At 34.7% G+C, this 20,103-nt stretch overlaps 1 protein-coding gene across 5 annotated transcripts in view; it reads left to right on the top strand.

The window, feature by feature from the left end:
• Positions 1-14,311, top strand: part of LOC138706459 (uncharacterized) — a 54,906-nt gene extending 40,595 nt beyond the window's left edge. For 4 of the 5 annotated variants that reach the window (XR_011333999.1, XR_011333998.1, XR_011334000.1 and 1 more), the window contains 4 exons: positions 2,090-2,209; positions 3,370-3,498; positions 11,672-11,729; positions 14,001-14,311. Coding sequence is in view for 2 of the 5 variants with exons in the window: in XM_069835781.1 (XP_069691882.1) it covers positions 2,191-2,209; positions 3,370-3,498; positions 11,672-11,729; positions 14,001-14,151 (357 nt within the window). In the remaining 3 variants the exon portion in view is untranslated. The remainder of the gene's footprint in view (positions 1-2,089; positions 2,210-3,369; positions 3,499-11,671; positions 11,730-14,000) is intronic. The other variant, XM_069835782.1, reaches the window with a different exon arrangement.
• Positions 14,312-20,103: the final 5,792 nt, after the last annotated feature.

Consider the following 20,103-nt stretch of genomic DNA (forward strand, 5'->3'; position numbering starts at 1 on the left):
AGACATATGGCGAAGTGCATCAATCTCGGTTTAAAACGCAGTAATCATACATTACGAAATGACGGTTAAACAGTAACCGTGATTAAAATGTAATTTCTGTGCACCATTCATAATCATCGATTACTTAAACATGGTTGCTAACACCTCATTTAACCAGCGTAAAGTCTATGATGGTACATTGTTTCTACAAATTGACTAAAGGAAAGCATTCATACCTCTGCAAAAATAATAGTCAACGTCTAAAAACGACTGCAAAAACTCCGTTCTACATCAAAATGAACGTGTCCTACATTTTCGCGTTACATTTGTTTGCCTTTGGACGCTGTTATATTTGCGAGTTGCATTTCTTTGTTTTTCAGTGGTTAGGTTAAAATCGTAGAAAATTGAAAATTTAATGCATAAAAGATTATATCCCAATGTGAGATTGAAGTATCGATATACTTAATTACTAGATTTAAATATATTATAAAAAATGCAATATTCATAAAGGAAAATGACGCAGAAGATTAGTAGGAATGTGTGTACGATTCAGGACGTCATTTATACGAGGGAACTGTGCATTATATTAAGATCCATGCATAACCTCTCTTTGTTCAGTCAGTGACATAGAGAAAGAGATATTCGAGTGTTCCTTCTTAAAATCACAGTCTAGTATATACAGTCACGAGGCTCAATACGTAGTGAATATATATCCATAGATAGTTGCTAACCACTAGGATCACTAATATCGCCTCATTACAGACAATGCGAAATAGTACCGGCACAGTCTATTGTTTCTAGCACCCTCACAACTCAAGCTTCGTGACTGTATATACTAGACTGTGTTAAAATACAGAAAATAACTGTTGTATAGAATCGTAATATAAGCAACTTATCCTTAGGAGAAGTGAAACTGTAGATTTTGATAAGTGAAATCCCTCCTGAAATTTTCTGTCACCTAATTCCTCGCAAGAATTCTCTCCTTCCACTAAAGAAACTTCAGGCTCTCCATAATTTTTAAGTAGGTTATTTTAAGACGCTTTATCAACATCTTAGGTTATTTAGCGCCTGAATGAGATGAAGGTGATAATGCCGGTAAAATGAGTCCGGGGTCCAGCATCGAAAGTTACCCAGCATTTGCTCACATTGGGTTGAGGGAAAACCCCGGAAAAATCTCAACCAGGTAACTTGCTCCGACCGGAAATCGAACCCGGGTCACCTGGTTTCGCGCCCAAACGCGCTAACCGTTACTCCACAGGTGTGAACCTCTCCATCATCTCTATGCAAGTAAATCAAGTACTGCACAATAATAATCTTCTTCGAAATAATCACCTGTGGATCTGGCCGCCATTTTGTTTTATTTGCTCTACTAATCACTGGTTATCTCCTTTAACCACTCGAATATATCCGATTAGAGATTACTGTGGTTAACCTCCTAATTAAGTCCCAACTAAGGTCGATCCACCGTAAAAATGGTTAACCAGGGGTTAGGTGACATTTTTAATCGGTGGTTACACTTCCATAAGTTGATGCACGTGGACAATAATCCCATGTTTTATTTTTTTAGGTTTACTTCTAGACTTATCTACTTACTTGCTTCAAGTAAAATTCCTGTGTTTTCCCTAATCGTTTGTGGATTTTCTCCTAACATATTCACAACATCCACATAAACAAGCTACGTTCAATAATAATATTAATAACAATAACATTAGTAACACTAATAACTTTACTAAGAATTCTCCACAGTAAAACAGTTGCCCTTTACACAGAACTATTAGTTTTACATCTCCAAAAATTTATGTTATAAGTATCCTCTTCGTTTTCACTTCACTGGACCTCCAGCCATTCACTTCTCTTTCGCCCTTCCCATCCCTTGCACTCTTCCTATTTCCCGCTTCATTATTTTTCTTGAAATCTATTTGTATGAATGTTCTCGTGTCCAAACCAGCGAAGTCTTCTTTCTCCTACTATATCATCCAAAAAAATTTTAACCTTTATTTAAGGAAATTCCCAGGCAGTAGTTTTCGTTGGGTTTCGTATCAAATGGTTTTCATAATAATGTGAATTGGAAAATATTTATTTTGCTAAATCTTCTGTTTTATAATTTCAGAAAAAATACTTCAGCGCCTTGGCATAATTCCCTGATTCTACTTCCATAAGGAGGAAACTGAAACGAATTCAAAAAGAAGAAAACAGCATAAAGAGTATAACATGAATAACACTTCACTAGGTAAACTTACAATTTAAATGTATCACAAGTTTTAAAACTTCAATTTGGAACGACTAAACAAGGATCAGAGGCGCGACCACATATTAATGTGCTAGTTCATTTTGCCAAAATTACAGGAAAGTTCGTGATGTTCTATTGTTACCAGTGTTAATTCAGGCAGTGTAACTTTTTTTTTGCTCTATTCCGTGTAAAAAATTGAGATATCTAGTTCTTGCATTCTGCTAAGGTTTTTGATGATGCTGACTCATAGAATAATTATATAGAAAACATTATATATGTATATATATATATATATATATATATATACAACATGGGTATGGTGTTCGAGCAGGACGGCTGAGGAAAGAGGTCGTGAATAACAATTGGTGAGGTCATGGTGGTCAATTACGTAGTATCCAAATTCTCCACAGTTCACTCCATCCGAATGATGATGCCTATGAACGGCGATCCATGAATACTGATGATGTCAAAGCAAAAATTATTCCGGTTCCTGAAAATGGTACCTATTCCTGAGATATTATACATGGAAGAAATAAGACGATATGAATTTTGTTGTGTACGTAATGGTGGCACATTGAGTTCTAATGTGGGCAAAACCCCCCATATGTTTACACCTCACTGAAAAATACAGGATGCGACATAAATCAGTTAACCGAAAATGCATAGTGCAATATTAATATATTATTAGGCCTAATGTACAAAAAGAGTTGTACGGAATTTGTTGAACGTGGCCTCCATTCTTATCTAAACATTGAAGACATCGTTCAAGCACAGATTTACATATCTTGTTACACGCGCTATTCTGTGGACAATTTTCTGTTCATTACGTTAGCTTCTCATGCAAATAATGGATGCACAAATGGAGTCGGAAACCAGCTTGTCATTTGTTACTAACAAGACAAGTCAGTCCTGCCGCTACTCTAAACAAATTTCACTACACACAAATTATACTTAGCTTAAATGCGACCATCGACAATAATGTGGAGCGGTTAACTGATTTATGCCGCACCCAGTATTATATTGCAACAGTTCTTATGCTACAACTTTTTTTATAATATTATGTCTTCCAAACGAGTCACCTCGTATTTTTAAAGAATAAACTTAAACTGTAAACCCAAATATTTCTAAGCTTGAAGTTAGTAAATCATATTATTTTACAGTGTTTTTGTGTTTCCTGATATCATATTTGGGTTTAAATATCCACGCTCAATTCGAGGATGACAGCGAGAATGATAATACGGAAGAAAACAGCATATATGATGATAATACGGAAGAAGACAGCATATATGGTAATAAAAGTATTAAATTAAAGTATGTAATATACTCATAATAGGATATATTATTATTATTATTATTATTATTATTATTATTATTATTATTATTATTATTATTATTATTATTATTATTATTATTATTATTATTAGGGTCTATTCTTGTTACATTCTTCCTTTCACTCGGATTGCGATTGTGCCTTTCGTGTGCTAATCCGACAATATCTTAATGATTTAGGTACAGCTTACAGCAGTAAAATTTTTGAAAATATTCAACATTTTTTCCCTAAATTACAGTATTTTGTACAACAATGAAAATTAGTGTGTGTATAAATCTGTCCGTTCGCTATACGAAAAAAAAAAATATTTTTACAATTTAAAAAAAAGTATTTTTTTTTATTTCAAAATTCAGAATGGTGGCAGTTCACTGTGCAGTGATGAAGCTTTGCCCACATAACTCATAAACTTGTTAACTTCTGCATGTTCTCTCTCTTCTATTTTATTGCTGAAACTCAAGTTTACAATATCATGCTCTTTTAATTACATTCCTTAATAAATCATATATTTTTTTATTTTTGTTAGAAGAAAATACTGACATTTGACAATTTTTAAAAATGATTTTATTTTTTATCAGACAATCTGTCAAAGATAGAGAAGTGATTTTGCTTCATATTGTAGATAAGACATGCACAACAAATTTCATCCCAGAATGTTCGATAGTTTTTGAGTTATGAGGGATACGCTTCATCACTGCACAGTGAACTGCTACCAATTTGAATTTTGAAAAAAATATATACAGTATATTAATAATTTTTTAATCGTAATTTTTTTTTCATTTAGCAGGACAGTGTTTTACACATACTAATTTTAATTATTGTACAAGATACAGTAACGGACGAAAAAACGATGAATATCTCCAAAACTTTACTGCTGTAAGCTGTACCTAACCCATTAATGTGTGGTCAAAAGCCACGCTAGTCTCGTGACTAGAGAATATGTTTATTTGTAAATAAAGTTTCGGAGTTTTCGAAATTCTCACTCAAGTGATAACAATCTACTAATGTGTCCAGTAATTTATGCTTATAATACATAATAACAATAATAATTTATATCACCGACCTTAGCGAGTAAAAATTCTAATTTAGCATGGTCTAATACCTGATTAGGTTCTCTCACCTCCGCCGAAGTTTCCCTCAATTGTAAACAGTGTGTCAGGTAATTCCAAGGTGGCGAATATCGAAATCATTTCCACAATTACCACCTTGCTGTCAAGCCAGATAACAAAACATTTGATGCAGTAGGCCTATACTTAAATTACCTATTTAGAAAAACATCATCCCACTTTCAGCGAATTTTCTGGTAGATATACCACGATGCATCAGATGTCATATACAAGAACACTCTGCCCAGTTTGGAACGAAATTGGATTTTGCGGAGGGAGGCACTATGACTCAGCACTACGACCTTTCACGATCTATTGTGCTGACCGTCAAGCAAGGTGCATTCCCAAACTAGCAACGGTTGACTACACTAAGGTTCCTGCGTACCCAGTTTTCAAGTAGGCAACTCTCTTCGTCACTAATTCAGCCTCCTCCGTGCGTCTCTAGCGGGCGTTTGGGGTATGCTATGAAATGATGACGAAATGGAGAAATATCAATGAAATTATGTAGATACCTAATGTGGGATACAGGAGAACCCCGAAAAAAATACGCACTGCTATCTTATCTGACACAAGTGCCACAGGCCTGACCGGGACTTGAACTCGGACCGCCTGCGTGACAGGCTGAAGATCTGATCATCGCAGGGGACCTCTACCCTGTTTTGTTTCGTTCCCAATGCTGTTTTCGAGTTGATCGCAACAGATGTTCTATGCAACAATGAAGTCGTCTGATGCAGAGGAAGGCTTTTACATCCCGAAACACCACAAAAATAGTTGTGCTATACAAATGCAATGCACTTTTAGGACTGAATATAAGAAGTCGATTACAAAATGTCATATTCAATTTGTTATTTTAGGTCATTTGTGTTTGTGTCCTAAGAAAACTACAGCAAATTAAATATATATTCGACAAATTTTAAATTATTCTTCAATAGTCTTATAGGATGAACATTAGTAGCCCTAAATTGGACAGAATCTAGAATTATTTATTTCCGAACAGTTTCCAATGCACGCGCTTTGTGTGCGGTAAATTTTGGAACTTTGCGTCATAACTCAAAAACTATCGAACATTCTGTGTGAGGCCGTCGCTCTCGTTCCGTCGTCTGTGTCGCGTTAGGTGCCTAGGATCGGCACCTCTTCACGCGACGTTTTCTGCCTCTTCTTTCAGCTCCGGTTGCCAGCTCCACTTATGTCGGAACAGGTGACTCTAGGTGGCAAATTTTGTTGTGTTGTTGTTGGACGCCAGCCCCCTCGAATCAACTGTGGTAGATCAGAGTTCTTAGATAGCTAAGGAACGATCGGGACGTGGAGTTTGGGAGAATGTAGCGTAATGTATGAAATGATGTAATCGACACGTGTATAAGTTTGTATTCATTAACTTCAATTGGGATGTTTATTTTCGAGTGTGTGATGCTATATACAGCTGAACGCGTATCCAAGAGTGTGTTAAGTTCACTGTTATAGCAATTGACGAATTGTATGGTGGGTATTACCCGACGAATAAAAGTTATGATCGTAATCGGTGAGTTATTAAGGTTGCTGATAATTGAAGAATGACTAGATGATTCACGGGTAATGGAAAGAGGTATCTCGGTGGAGACTACTATGATTTATCTATATATCTATATATATAATTTGAACTGGTAATGGAAATTACGGGAAAACGGCTGAACGGAGTTTAATAAATGGCCCCTCATTTTGAAGCTCGGAACACAAAGTTTTTCGGAAAAGTAGTAGTTTTCAGTGAAATGTCAATTTTCCTACATAATTTTCCTATTTTCCAAAATCCATCTGTTGTCAGTTTTGAGAACTAATTTTATTGAATCACGGCCGACTTGATTGAATTTCAGACCAAAAGACACACTACTATAAACAATAGGCTATTACACGAATTTCCGACATATTTAGTACTCAATTCAATTTTTTATTAAAAACTGATTCTGCAGTGTATAATTTTCTGAGTACAGCTGTGTATTGGATATTCAAATCTACGAAACTTGAGGTGGTTTGATGACATTATTACCATTATAAATTAAATATTATTATAGTTAATATCATGATGCGTCTATTTTTCATTAATTGTACATAATATTGATGCTATATTGATGACATGAAAGTGAAACGTTTTGAGGTTATGTAAGTAAATGTAGAGAATATCTTAATTAAAATCTTCATTTCTATAATTTACTGAGTGACTGCTATATATAACTATAAAACTTAAGTAAGATAATAATATTGTTATTAAAAGTAGAAGTTCTTGTAGAGAGCTAGGAAACCGTTGCACATGAAGGCGTACAAATTGTAAGTTCACGAGAAACGACCTACAGATACCATAGAATAAACAATTATCACCATTAAGTTCGTGCATAGCTCATTCACAAGCTTCCAGAATGCTGGACTGAATTAATGGAAAATGAACCCATGCCTTAATGACAAGGCCGTCGCTACCATCTGATTTAACGCCATGCGATTATTTCTTATGAGGCTACATGAAGGACGGTATGTTCGTACCGCATCTTCTATATCACCTGTGCAGAGCTGCTAATAAGTATTTAAGAGGCCGCAGTTTCAATGATACTATATGTTATCCATATTCTGGCAGAGTTCGCATACCACACGCGGCGCTTACATCGATACCAACAATATCAGAAAAAACCTGAAAACCTTTTGCGTCACATGAATCACAAAATATAACCTTATATACTGCACTACATAATTTGAATAATACATTTTTGGAATTGAAACTTCCTTTATAGCCACCAGTTATTTCATTATTATTATTATTATTATTATTATTATTATTATTATTATTATTTTATTTTCAATTGTAGAAAGTAATAATAATAATAATAATAATAATAATAATAATAATAATAATAATAACAATAATAGTAACAAATAACAAAATAACTCTTACACGCAAGTTATCTGTCGTCTCGTTTTCTGTATTTATGCTCCAACCAAAACCTAAATACTAGATCTCAGATCACCGGTACATTGAGTATATCTCATCATAACACTTCACGATACCCTTCATCATTCACCGTTCCAATTTCTCGTCATTGAAACTCTCTATCTCATACCTTACGTGGCTGTCAGACATTTACTAATTTCAAAACCCAGTTATCAGTTAGACTGCTTAGACTGTGAGCTTTCCTACAACATAATTTTTTCTAATATATGATTTTCATTTTTAATATATAGTACAATTTTTCTTTACTATTTTAACAATTACTTCCATTCACGTTACCGTAATTGTTTGATTCTTAGAATTACATGTAACTAAACTTTTCATTTTGTTATTCTTATTATTATTATTATTATTATTATTATTATTATTAGTATCATGATTATTATTATTACCATTAATTATATATTGTTCTTGTATTTCTGCCATTTTTATATCTGTTATTGTTCTTATATTGGTTGAGTGGGTGAGAAGGCTTTACGGCCTTAACTCTGCCAGAATAGACAGACAGAGACAGACAGACAGACAGACAGACAGACAGACAGACAGACAGACAGACAGACAGACAGACAGACAGACAGACAGACAGACAGACAGACAGATAGATAGATAGATAGATAGATAGATAGATAGATAGATAGATAGATAGATAGATAGATAGATAGATAGATAGATAGATAGATAGATAGATAGATAGATAGATAGATAGATAGATAGATAGATAGATAAATGCACTTCGTGGAATAACCTACATCAAAGAGAGAAGAAACAACTGCAGGAGGATAAAGATTTTCGCCTCATCTACAATGAAATATGTCATTTTCATTACGAATAATATTAAAATGGATGTATGAATTGTAATATACTTACTCTACTAGAAGATAGAAATAAAAAAAAAATGAGAGAATACACATGAAGAATGCAGAATACGAAAACACATAGAAAAAAGTCAATTTTCACATAGATACATTGAATGGCAATTTAAATAGCAACAAGAAAGAAACAGGAAGAAGAAGATGAAGATGATAATAATATGAACAATAAGCTAGTAAAGGGAGAAAAAGATAAAGAGAGAGATGATCAGAGGAACCGAGTAATAGGAAGATAATTAAATGACGATGGAAAATTAGAAAAGGAGAACAAAAGGAGAAAAATATAGCCTAAAGACAAGTTTAATAAGAAAGAGGAAAAAGAGAGAGCAAATAGCAAATGGAGAGAAGTATTACAGTGGAAGTGAGGGCACTGAAAAAGACGAGACGAAAAATAGAATGGTGAAAACTGAAGCAATAAGGAAAGGAAATTATGAAAAAAGAGAGAGAAAGGTGGACAAATATTTTGTTCATTTCAAAAACTCCTGGTTGGTTATTTAACGGTGCCTTATCAACTACCAGGTTATTTAGCGTCGATGATATTGGTGATTGCGAGATGATGTTTGGCTAGATGAGTTCGAGTATTCGCCATAGATTACCGGACACTTGTTTTACGGTTGGGGAAAACCTAGGAAACAACCGAACCAGGTAATCAGCCCAAGCGGAAATCGAACCCGCGTCCGAGCGCAATTCCGGATCGACAGGCAAGTGCTATGTTGGTGGCTCCCTGTGGTGTTAAATTTAAATGTTAATATACGAGTTTTTCAACCAAGGTTATCCGTAAATCAGAGCATTAGGCCTAATCCCTTTTGCACGATAGTCTGTTTTTTCGTCGTTACAGCAAACGGCCACCACAATTCTGCAGTGCTCGGGAAAAGTGACACAAGTCAGTTTCCACAAATCTTTTTTGGTAATTTATTTACAACTTACGGAACATCTGCTCGCTTGGAAAAAGGTACATAAGTACTTCTCCCATTACAATAATTAATACAGAAAAAAATGAAATCGACATAAACCAGTGTAAGTTGTCAATAAATTATCAAAAAAGGTTTGTGGAAACTGACTTATGTCACTTTTCCCAAGCACTACAGAATTGAAAGTTGACTTTACTGAATTCAGATTTGATAACCCAGGTAAGTATGTTGAAATATTACAAATAACTGCTCTAGAGTTATAATAAAAACCACTGTCTTCTATGTATGCTACAATCCTAGAATGCATGTAAAAATGCATACGTAAAAGGCACTGTTAATTTATATATATATATATATATATATATATATATATATATATATATATATATATATACATACACAGGGACATCATTTTATTTTTACTAATATTTCTAATATTAACCTGGCTATACCTTTGGATCTATGATTGAGAACCGGAAACACCGTTCGCTACCCCCTTCCACGAGTAGAGTTCGATGGTACTGACGTAATATACAAACAAATCACTTTACTAGGTATAGGAGGGAAGAAAAGCAGTTAATCCATTTACGTAAAGTAGGAAATATCGCGATTTTGAGTTTGATAATTTTCATTACGTTTTTCTTTACTCAAAATACAGTACAATGAGTGTTTTTACTCACGAACTGAGGTATCCATGCGGACGTATTCTTTATGCAGTGTATATTATACTGTCTACAGCACATTAGCGTACAATATAGAGAATGAAGTTAAATTGAAAAATAATCATAATATGGATATTTAAACACATTTTTGAAAATGGTGGCCGTTCATTTCGATACAGGCTTCAGTTTTAATGTGCATATTATCGCACTATAGACTATTGTACGTAATTCCAATTACCAGGTTCGTACTTCGTATCAGTAACTCATGTTGAAATAATTCTGTACCTACTCTGTAAAAGAGTACCTTACGTACTGTAAATTCAGTCTTCACGTCTGCCCGATTCGAAAAGATAAAGTTACTCAGACATGCTATTCACTGTCCGTCCAAGTGGTTATGTCGCAGGGTCGTAGAAAGGGAGGAAATCACATGACAGTTAATTACTTAACTAGGCCTTTTTATTTAGTAACATCTTTAGTAAAATCATTTTATTTAAGTTATTTTAAACAATTGTATGGGTATAATATTACGTAGACGTCCAATTCCTAACAGAAATTAATGTTCTCAGAAAAGAGGTAAGACAGCCCAGCCACTAGCCTTTCCAGAGAGGCGAATATACGTGTAAGCAGGTGGGGGAAACCGGGATGCGACGTAGGCAAATGGACGACAGTACCTGTGCGAAAATGATTCAATATTGAAAGCTTTTTCGTCACTGGAAAACGCGAACATATTTTTGGAACGTACTGTTTACTATGACCGTACGGCTACTATGACTGTATATGCGGTCTTGGATCTGTGTGGAGGACGGTTGGACTTCATTCGTAGAAGGGGTGGGAGTGAAGTACATTTAAAAACTCAGGTACAATAAAAATTGAAGTAAAAATAAAATGATGTCCCTGTATATGTATATATATATATATATATATATATATATATATATATATATATATATACACACACACACACATAAATCACTGCATTTGAAATGTACTGAACTTTATTTAAACAATAATCAAACTTTACTTAACAATATATATATTCCAATTCAACACGAAATATTACAATTACCTGAATCATTTTTACTTCTTCACATTGACATTGATGGTGAAGTTTGTACGTTGGCCAGACTAAGCTGTTCATTGTGTAACGTACATACTGTATATTAAGATTTGAAAAATGTTATTTTAAAAATATAACTTACTATCACACAAAGAATACTGTACAATGTACGTCTATGAAGTGCATTACAAAATGTCGGAAATTAGAAAACTTACTCTGCTCGTGTTTTAAACTATTCCTCGATTTTGTAAAAGCACTTCCCAGCCTTGTCTCGTAATACACTATTACACTTCTTCCACGCTCTACAATTATTTTATACATATCCAGAAATGCATATAGAGTGTTAGTTGGGAGACCGGAGGGAAAAAGACCTTTAGGGAGGCCGAGACGTAGATGGGAGGATAATATTAAAATGGATTTGAGGGATGTGGGGTATGATGATAGAGACAGGATTAATCTTGCACAGGATAGGGACCGCTGGCGGGCTTATGTGAGGGCGGCAATGAACCTTCGGGTTCCTTAAAAGCCATTTGTAAGTAAGTAAGTAATGATTTTTTTCCAGACGATTTCGTCATAGATTCATCAGAATCAGGAAACCAACCTGAGTTCATAACACCATTGTGAGTATTTCGCTGTGTCGTTATTTGTTTAAAATAAATCAATTTACTCTATATTACATAATTACTGTATGCTTATTGTATTGCTGATAATAATTATATGCATAAAATTTGACGAGAGACTTATGAAATCCTTTGGATTTTGTGAAACGCCTTCACCAGACATGTCAAACTCAACATATCAAGTGTGCCAAATGATATATATGTAAGGTCGTGTACGTAGCAAAAAGAATTGTTATACTTAATTTGTTATCAGTGAAGTGTTACCAATATTTACTTTCGTACGATCGTTTTTCTTTGTTGTATTTACAGCTATTGTTGTTAGGCCTTGAAAGTTAGTATTAATAGAAGTAGAAATTCCGCTCGATTATTTCCAGAAATATGACACCTTCAAATAAAGTATTTTTATGTACTGTGTATGTATGTACAATTACTAAACGTCACTTTGAACCAGAAAATGATACTAACAAGAAAGTGTAAGTACAGTACTGTAAAGGGAAACTGATTTAAATACATTACCTGTCTTTTAATTCAATACTACTTGCAAATTATTTAATGGAAAAACTGAAAAACAAGAGGCTTTTCCCCAATTAAACATTCCCAACAATGCAGAAGCACATTCCATGACAGGACAAAGTTTAAGATCTGAGTTAAGGCGTAGATCGTATAATAATTGGTGTCGTCTTCTGCAAAAAAAGGTAAAGGAGTGGTGACTTACAGTGAAAATCAAAAAAACAACTCTTTGATTAGTAATAGAAGAGGGATATCATCCTCAGAGTGGACCAATGCCGTAAAGATGTCCACAAACATCGCAGCAGTACGATCTGTACCAGGCCGTTTCTTCCAAGATCAAAACTGTCGCCATACAGGATGCAGCGAAGTAGAAACCCTTGGGTATGTTTTGGGTTATTGCTCTAAAAGAGAACTACTGAGGAACAATCGCCACCATAAAGTGAGAAGCTCCATCACAATCGGAAGGCAAAGTGGGAGGTTTACGAAGAAGTGCAATGCTTGGCAGAGAATGAGTAAACGAGGAGAGCGGACATTATAGCCATCGATCGCTGGAACCAAAGAAGGCTCATTCTTGACTCCACTGTCCGTTTTGAGAAGGATGATCAACAAGTCTAAACCAAGATTTGATACCTCGCTCACCACGAATATTTTTACAGCGAACCTATATTTTTTTCACTAGGAATTATTTCTAAGTAATTGAGAAAGATTTATTAAATCATCAGTCCTCCAATGAGGGTGACCACAAGGATTCTGAATACAGAACAATTATGGCTTTTTAATCGTAAGTTAAATAAAAAACTAAATTTTAAATTTGGGCTTCACTTGATGCCAAAATGTTATATTGACAAAATTATATTTCTTGAAAATATAAATGATATTGGATAATATGTAAAGAGTTCCTAGGAATATGCAATATAATGTTTTGTATTTCTTTAGGTGTGTCCATTCGGCAGCAAGCTTTACAGTTGACATTGAGAAAAACATGGAGTTTCTAAGTTAATTCCTGCAACTTTGAGCGACAGTCCTTGAGATTTATTTTAATATTGTCATTACGAATGCTAATCACACTGCAAACTGCAATTGTTTAAAATCGAAAGCCGTGTTAGTCGGCATTATAGGAATAAGTGGGATAAAAACATCGTCTTTCGTTTTTTACGAGTTTTTTCACATCAACTCTTGTTTCATGATATAATTTTGGTGTGTCAATATTTCGCAATAGTAGTATTGGTGAGTCAACATTAAGTATTAAATATTATGTGGTGGCATTCCCCGGGATTTCAAATAATTCAAGAATACCGTTGTTTAAAACACAGGCTGGTCGGAACACTGTGTAATAGTTACGCATTACATGCATTTTCTAGATTTTTTTTTCATAATGTTTCAATATTGTTATTTAATTTTTTGTTCTTTTTTTTCCCCACGGCCCCATCAAAGTCGATGTTGAATATAATATAAATAAACAACAAATGAATGTAAAAGAGGCTATTTTAATATTATCATAAATGCATGTTTGATCGCTTTTATTTCCATTTTTTATGCCCTTTAACTAATTTAATGTCAATTTGTCCATTTTTAAGTAGTCTATGTTTTTGCCCTAGTTATGAAGGCCAAATGTGTAAAATTTGATATGTATCGGCCAAAGCGTGTCGAGTTTTAGAGGCAACCGCACGCATGCTCTCTCTCTCTTTTCACTTTTACATATTACGAGTTGATAGTGGCAGGATTAAATCTTTCAGTTCATTATTTTCTCTTATGTTATAGTGTGGGAAAATTGCAGAAGACACCGTTCGCAATTTATCTATCAGAACTTCACGATTGGAGAGAACCTTCAATTACAATTGCAAATGCACCTGTGGAAGCAACAGAAATATGCGAAAACTGCAATTATGACCAAAGCTCACTCGAAAATTGAAGTTCTAAGAGAGGAGCGAATAAGTTGTGCGTTTTGTAATACTGAGAATTCAACATTAAAATAATGACATAAATAATTTAAATGTTATATTGTAATTCCAAGAAATGTATGCCACAATTAACACAAAACTTGAAAATAAAGACTGAAAAATTCACAACAATTGTGTATTTCTTTTAATATTCAGATACTTGGTTTAAACATTCTTGGTAGTGTTTTCCAATACAACGAACTTCCTGCCTTACATGCAAAGTTATTAAGAACTCTTAAGCGTTAACTTAAGAATATAAACGTTACGGTAAAATCAAGAAGTCATACCATCATTCACGATGGGAACATAAACATAACAGCAAACATACTTGGTAACCATGGAAACATATCAACGACGCCATTTCCTCATATTCTGCCGTATACATCAGCGCTCCACGATTGTGTTCTGTTTGCAAATCACGTAAGCATAAGCATGAAAGTTTGGAGTTTGCAAACATTCATGTTAACGTCTTACGGTAATGTTTATGTCAATGCTTATGTGAATCATTGTGAATGATCCCATTTGGTAGCCTGGGCGCAAACTTCTGTGTTTATGTTACGGTTATGTTTAATTTTCATTGTGAAAGGCCCATTCACTGCATGTACCTACGTGTTTATTTTCATCAAAAGTTTGTAAAATTTGTATTCATACGTTAATGGTGGTCCTGCTACATTTCTGATTTCCGGGAATCCACCCTTAACCACATTTTTATTACAAAAGACTATATTTATTCTTGTCTAATAGAGAATCCGTATAGGTCAGTTTCTATCTGATGCTTTTCCAACTCACTGCGGGCTAAAGCAGGGAGATGCACTATCACCTTTACTTTTTAACTTCGCTCTAGAATATGCCATTAGGAAAGTTCAGGATAACAGGCAGGGTTTGGAATTGAACGGGTTACATCAATTTCTTGTCTATGAGGATGACGTGAATATGTTAGGAGAAAATACACAAACGGTTAGGGAAAACACGGAAATTTTACTTGAAGCAAGTAAAGCGATCGGTTTGGAAGTAAATCCCGAAAAGACAAAGTATATGATTATGTCTCGTGACCAGAATATTGTACGAAATGGAAATATAAAAATTGGAAATTTATCCTTCGAAGAGGTGGAAAAATTCAAATATCTTGGATCAACAGTAACAAATATAAATGACACTCGGGAGGAAATTAAACGCAGAATAAATATGGGAAATGTGTGTTATTATTCGGTTGAGAAGCTCATATCATCCAGTCTGCTGTCCAAAAATCTGAAAGTTAGAATTTATAAAACAGTTATATTACCGGTTCTTCTGTATGGTTGTGAAACTTGGACTCTCACTCTGAGAGAGGAAAATAGGTTAAGGGTGTTTGAGAATAAGGTGCTTAGGAAAATATTTGGGGCTAAGCGGGATGAAGTTACAGGAGAATGGAGAAAGTTACACAACGCAGAACTGCACGCATTGTATTCTTCATCTGACATAATTAGGAACATTAATTCCAGACGTTTGAGATGGGCAGGGCATATAGCACGTATGGGCGAATCCAGAAATGCATATAGAGTGTTAGTTGGGAGACCGGAGTAAAGACCTTTAGGGAGGCCGAGACGTAGATGGGAGGATAATATTAAAATGGATTTGAGGGAGGTGGGATATGATGATAGAGACTGGATTAATCTTGCACAGGATAGGGACCGATGGCGGGCTTATGTGAGGGCGGCAATGAACCTTCGGGTTCCTTAAAAGCCATTTGTAAATAAGTAAGTAAGTAGTGGCGGGTAATGGACCATTTGTCATTAAACCTATATGAAGTCAGTTGTGTAGACCAATTTACCGACAGAGTCGTTGATAGTAGGCTGATCTACGCTACACCCTCAGTGAGATGAGATGATGATGGAGATTTGTTTGTGAAGCCACAGGGAAACCAGAGCTCCCGGAGATAACCCCTGTCTTCTTAACAGATACCGTTTTTTTCTTAATGTACTAGTTAATATGAATATACTTAATATGTTTATGCCATAGTTTTGCCTAACCATTTTTCCCATTATTATGTACAGTAGTGGCAAAAAAAGCGTACCGACGGAATAATCAAAGTCCCCGAAATGAGCCACTGCGCATGCCATGCCCGCATTCACAAGATAGCGAGTAATCTATTGAAATTGTTGTAGTTTCGACTGCTGACGTAGCCCATTTCGAAAGCGATTAGAAAATAAGCTGGTAAAATTTCATGTTCTGAGAATAATAAGTTAATTAAGTAGTAAAATATCGCTGCAATTGAAAAGTATTGGGAATAAATTTGAATAAGGAACAAAAAAAATGTTTCCTTCCCAGACAGGATTCGAACCACGAAAGTCTTAGTTACCAGTCTATCGTGGCTCTGGTGTGAACAAGGCTCTGAAACCAGCTACAAGGTTCGGTCCGGTTTTTTTTTTTTTTTTTTTTTTGCCAGTACTGTACAATATGGATGGCTTCCAAACAGCAGCCGGAGCAGTTTGGTCAAGGATCGCCAGGGACAGAGCGCGGTGGAAACCCTAGCAAGGTGTAGTGCAGTGTAGGGAAGTGCGTCAGACACTAAGTGGCATGATAATGTGACGTAAATGCAGACTAGGAGGCAAACCTGCACATCAAAAACTGAAGTCATCAATACTAAAAAACTAGAGACAGAAATAGTACAGGGACATCACTTTATTTTTACCATCATTTTTAACATTAACCTGGCTATACTCGGAAACACTGTTGCCCCCTTCCATTACAGGAGTTTGATGTTACTAGTGCAATATGTAAACAAATCATTTTACTAGCTATAGGAGGAGAGAAAAGTAGTGTATCCATTTATGTTGTAGGGAAATACGATATTACGATTTTCAGTTTGATCATCACTTTTACGGAATTTATCAAAATACAGTAGAGTAGTAACATTTTTTTTTCAAAAACTCAACTTTTCAGGCGGCTATGTTCGTTATGTAATGTCTACTTTATTTAGCATATTAATTATTGGTGTTAACATACAATGTAGAGAGTGCATTTAAATTGAGGGGCTCATAGGTAAAGGGCTGTAAGTGCACTTAAGTTACTTTTGAGAAAATGGGGTTTAAATATTTAAGCTTTCGTAAAATCGGTGAAATTTTTATTTAAATTTTAATGTGTGATGCGATTAAAATATCCCTTTGCCACTAAAATTTTAGATACTTTTTCTTACACTGGATGCACTTAACTCATGTTATTACAAATGTCACTAGCATTCCTTTGCTTCTAGCCACCTCAATTCAAAAAAAGCTAATCTGAATTTTTAAACAAGTTGCTGAAAATGGTTGCCGTTCATTACAATGCAGGCTTCAATTCAGTACGCATATTATTAAAAACATTTTGAAGCAAATTCTCTGAAATTGAATTTATCGTTTCTCCAATATAATTTTTAGTACGATAATATTAATATAGGTTCTTTCTTCTATAGAAAAAGCAACCATATTTATGAAACACACTGTACACTGCAGTGTTTACTTCACTGCTTGAAGACTTCGAATGCAACAGCGGCCGTAAGTTTGTGTGTCTGACGGGAGCAAGGACATTAGTGAAGGGGTGGGAATGAAGTACATTCAGAAATGCAGGTACAATAAAAATGCAAGTAAAAATAAAATTATGTCCCTGTATAATGTATGTATGTATTTATTTACACTGCAAGTGGGCAAGCACCCGGTGGCAGTGGTATATACAATATTAACAATACACAGTTAAAATGATAAGCAATACACAATACAATTTACAATACATAATAAAATTTACAACACATATACAATTTTACACACAATACAATAAGAATACACAATACAATTTAACACAATAATAATAAAACATAAAATAAAACACCTAATTTTACAACACAACCTACATAATTATGTATAGTTCCTACATAATTTTCAATAGTCTTTCACTTTACTCTCATCTCATTCCCTGTAGTGGCACTATGACGCATTTCACTGACACTTTAGCACACATTTCACTGACACTCTGCAACACATTTCACTGACACTATAGAACACATTTCATTGACGCTATAAATTATCACTGATCGGAACTGTTCACTGCACTGTAAAACCATAACTTCACTGACTCACCTCGCTTCACTGATACAACAGTTCAAATAAGTCAAATAATTGCATTCTTATGCATACTTATAAACAGAACTACATTTAAACTAAACATTTCTAGTCTAAGGCCCTCTTACACGCTATTTTTAAATAATTTACAATTCAAACCAAGGAAGTAAACTCGTCAGGCTAGATAAATACATGCCACCTTAAAAAATTAAATGTTGAATGTCACCTTAATTTTAATTTTCACTTTATACACAACTCTTTAAATTATTCTTGAATCTCCTTAAGGAAGGACAGCCCTCAAAGACCGCTGCAGGTAGGTCATTCCAATCATTTATAGTTCTATTTAAAAATGAGAATTTACCTACATCCGTTTTCTGTTTCCTACATTTGATTTTAAAATCATGATCGTTCCTACCATAGTACGTTGGCTTTTCTAACCGAGCCGTTATGTCTACCCATGCTTTCTGACCTAGATGTGCTCTATACAATGATGTTATTCTAGTTTTCCTACGTCTGTTTTCCAAAGTTTCCCATTTAAGTTCTTTTATCGTATCGTTCCCATCTTCTCTTTTACCTTTAACAAATTTAGCTGCCCTATACTGGATTCTTTCTAAGGAATTTATCTGATATATTCTATAGGGATCCCAACATGTAGTTCCGTATTCCATTAACGGTCGCACTAATGTTAGATATGCTATTTCCCTCGATTTGGGGCTAGCCTTTCTCAAGATTCTCATAATAAAGTGAAGTGCCCTCCATGCTTTGCCTGTAACATTATCAACATGCTCTCCCTAAGAAAGTTTGGAGTTTAAATACACTCCTAGGTATTTACAACATTGTTCTTGCGGAATTACAACACCACTGAATTCGTAATTAAGACTAGTTTCCTCTCGGGTTTTACAAAATTTATAGATTTACTTTTAGAACCATTTATTTTCATCCTATGCTTTAACGCCCAGTTGTAAATGTTATTCAAGATTATATAGTATTATAAATAGTATTAGACTACTTGAGCACTAGCTCAGGAAGTGATTAGGTAACTAGGCCTTAAGGCATATAGCAAAATCGGCTAAATTCACACGGACTGGATCCCCATTTGAGTACCGGTAGACAAGCGAGCCACCCCTATGTAAGAAGGAGGCCCTTGCCCTGAAGGAATTTTATGGGCTTAATAATAATAATAATAATAATAATAATAATATTATTATTATTATTATTATTATATATTATTAATATTAATAATATAATATTATTATTATCATCATCATCATCATCATCATGATTCCTCGTCCTTGAAAGTGACTTTGGGGCTGAGAGAAAGTGTCTACGTGAGCTCCAAGCCTGTTGACCACTCGTCTCACTTTGATTTTCGCCGTTCCGTTTGATGGTAATTAAGAGAATTCTGGGAGGGAAAAGCCGAAAACGAACGTAATCTAATAAATATGGAGGGTAATGTCATAAGAGAATGAATGAACGAACGAACGAACGAGACAAAGAGGAATTATCATTAAAAAGTACACGAGATAATCGCGTCATTACAAGCATTCTTGGGACTCACAGGAATGAAGCTAGAGTGAATTTTAAAGGTAAGCAGAGTAATTATCTCATGCCTATGTGTTAATTATAGAATCATTGCACTCATTAGACCCAGATAACCCGCTGATGAGATCGTTTATTTATTTTGCCTGCTATAAAAAACATTGTTATGGTTATTTTATGTTGAGCATGTACAGATAAGGAATTACAATTTGGAGAGAGTCTCGATGGGAGTCCACCTGTATGTAGGCAACAATTTCACACGACTATTCACAAGCAGCAATATGCAGAGACTCTTGTTTACTGCACATGCGC

Source organism: Periplaneta americana, chromosome 9, assembly GCF_040183065.1.
Source record: "Periplaneta americana isolate PAMFEO1 chromosome 9, P.americana_PAMFEO1_priV1, whole genome shotgun sequence".
Classification (NCBI taxonomy): Eukaryota; Metazoa; Arthropoda; class Insecta; order Blattodea; family Blattidae; genus Periplaneta; species Periplaneta americana.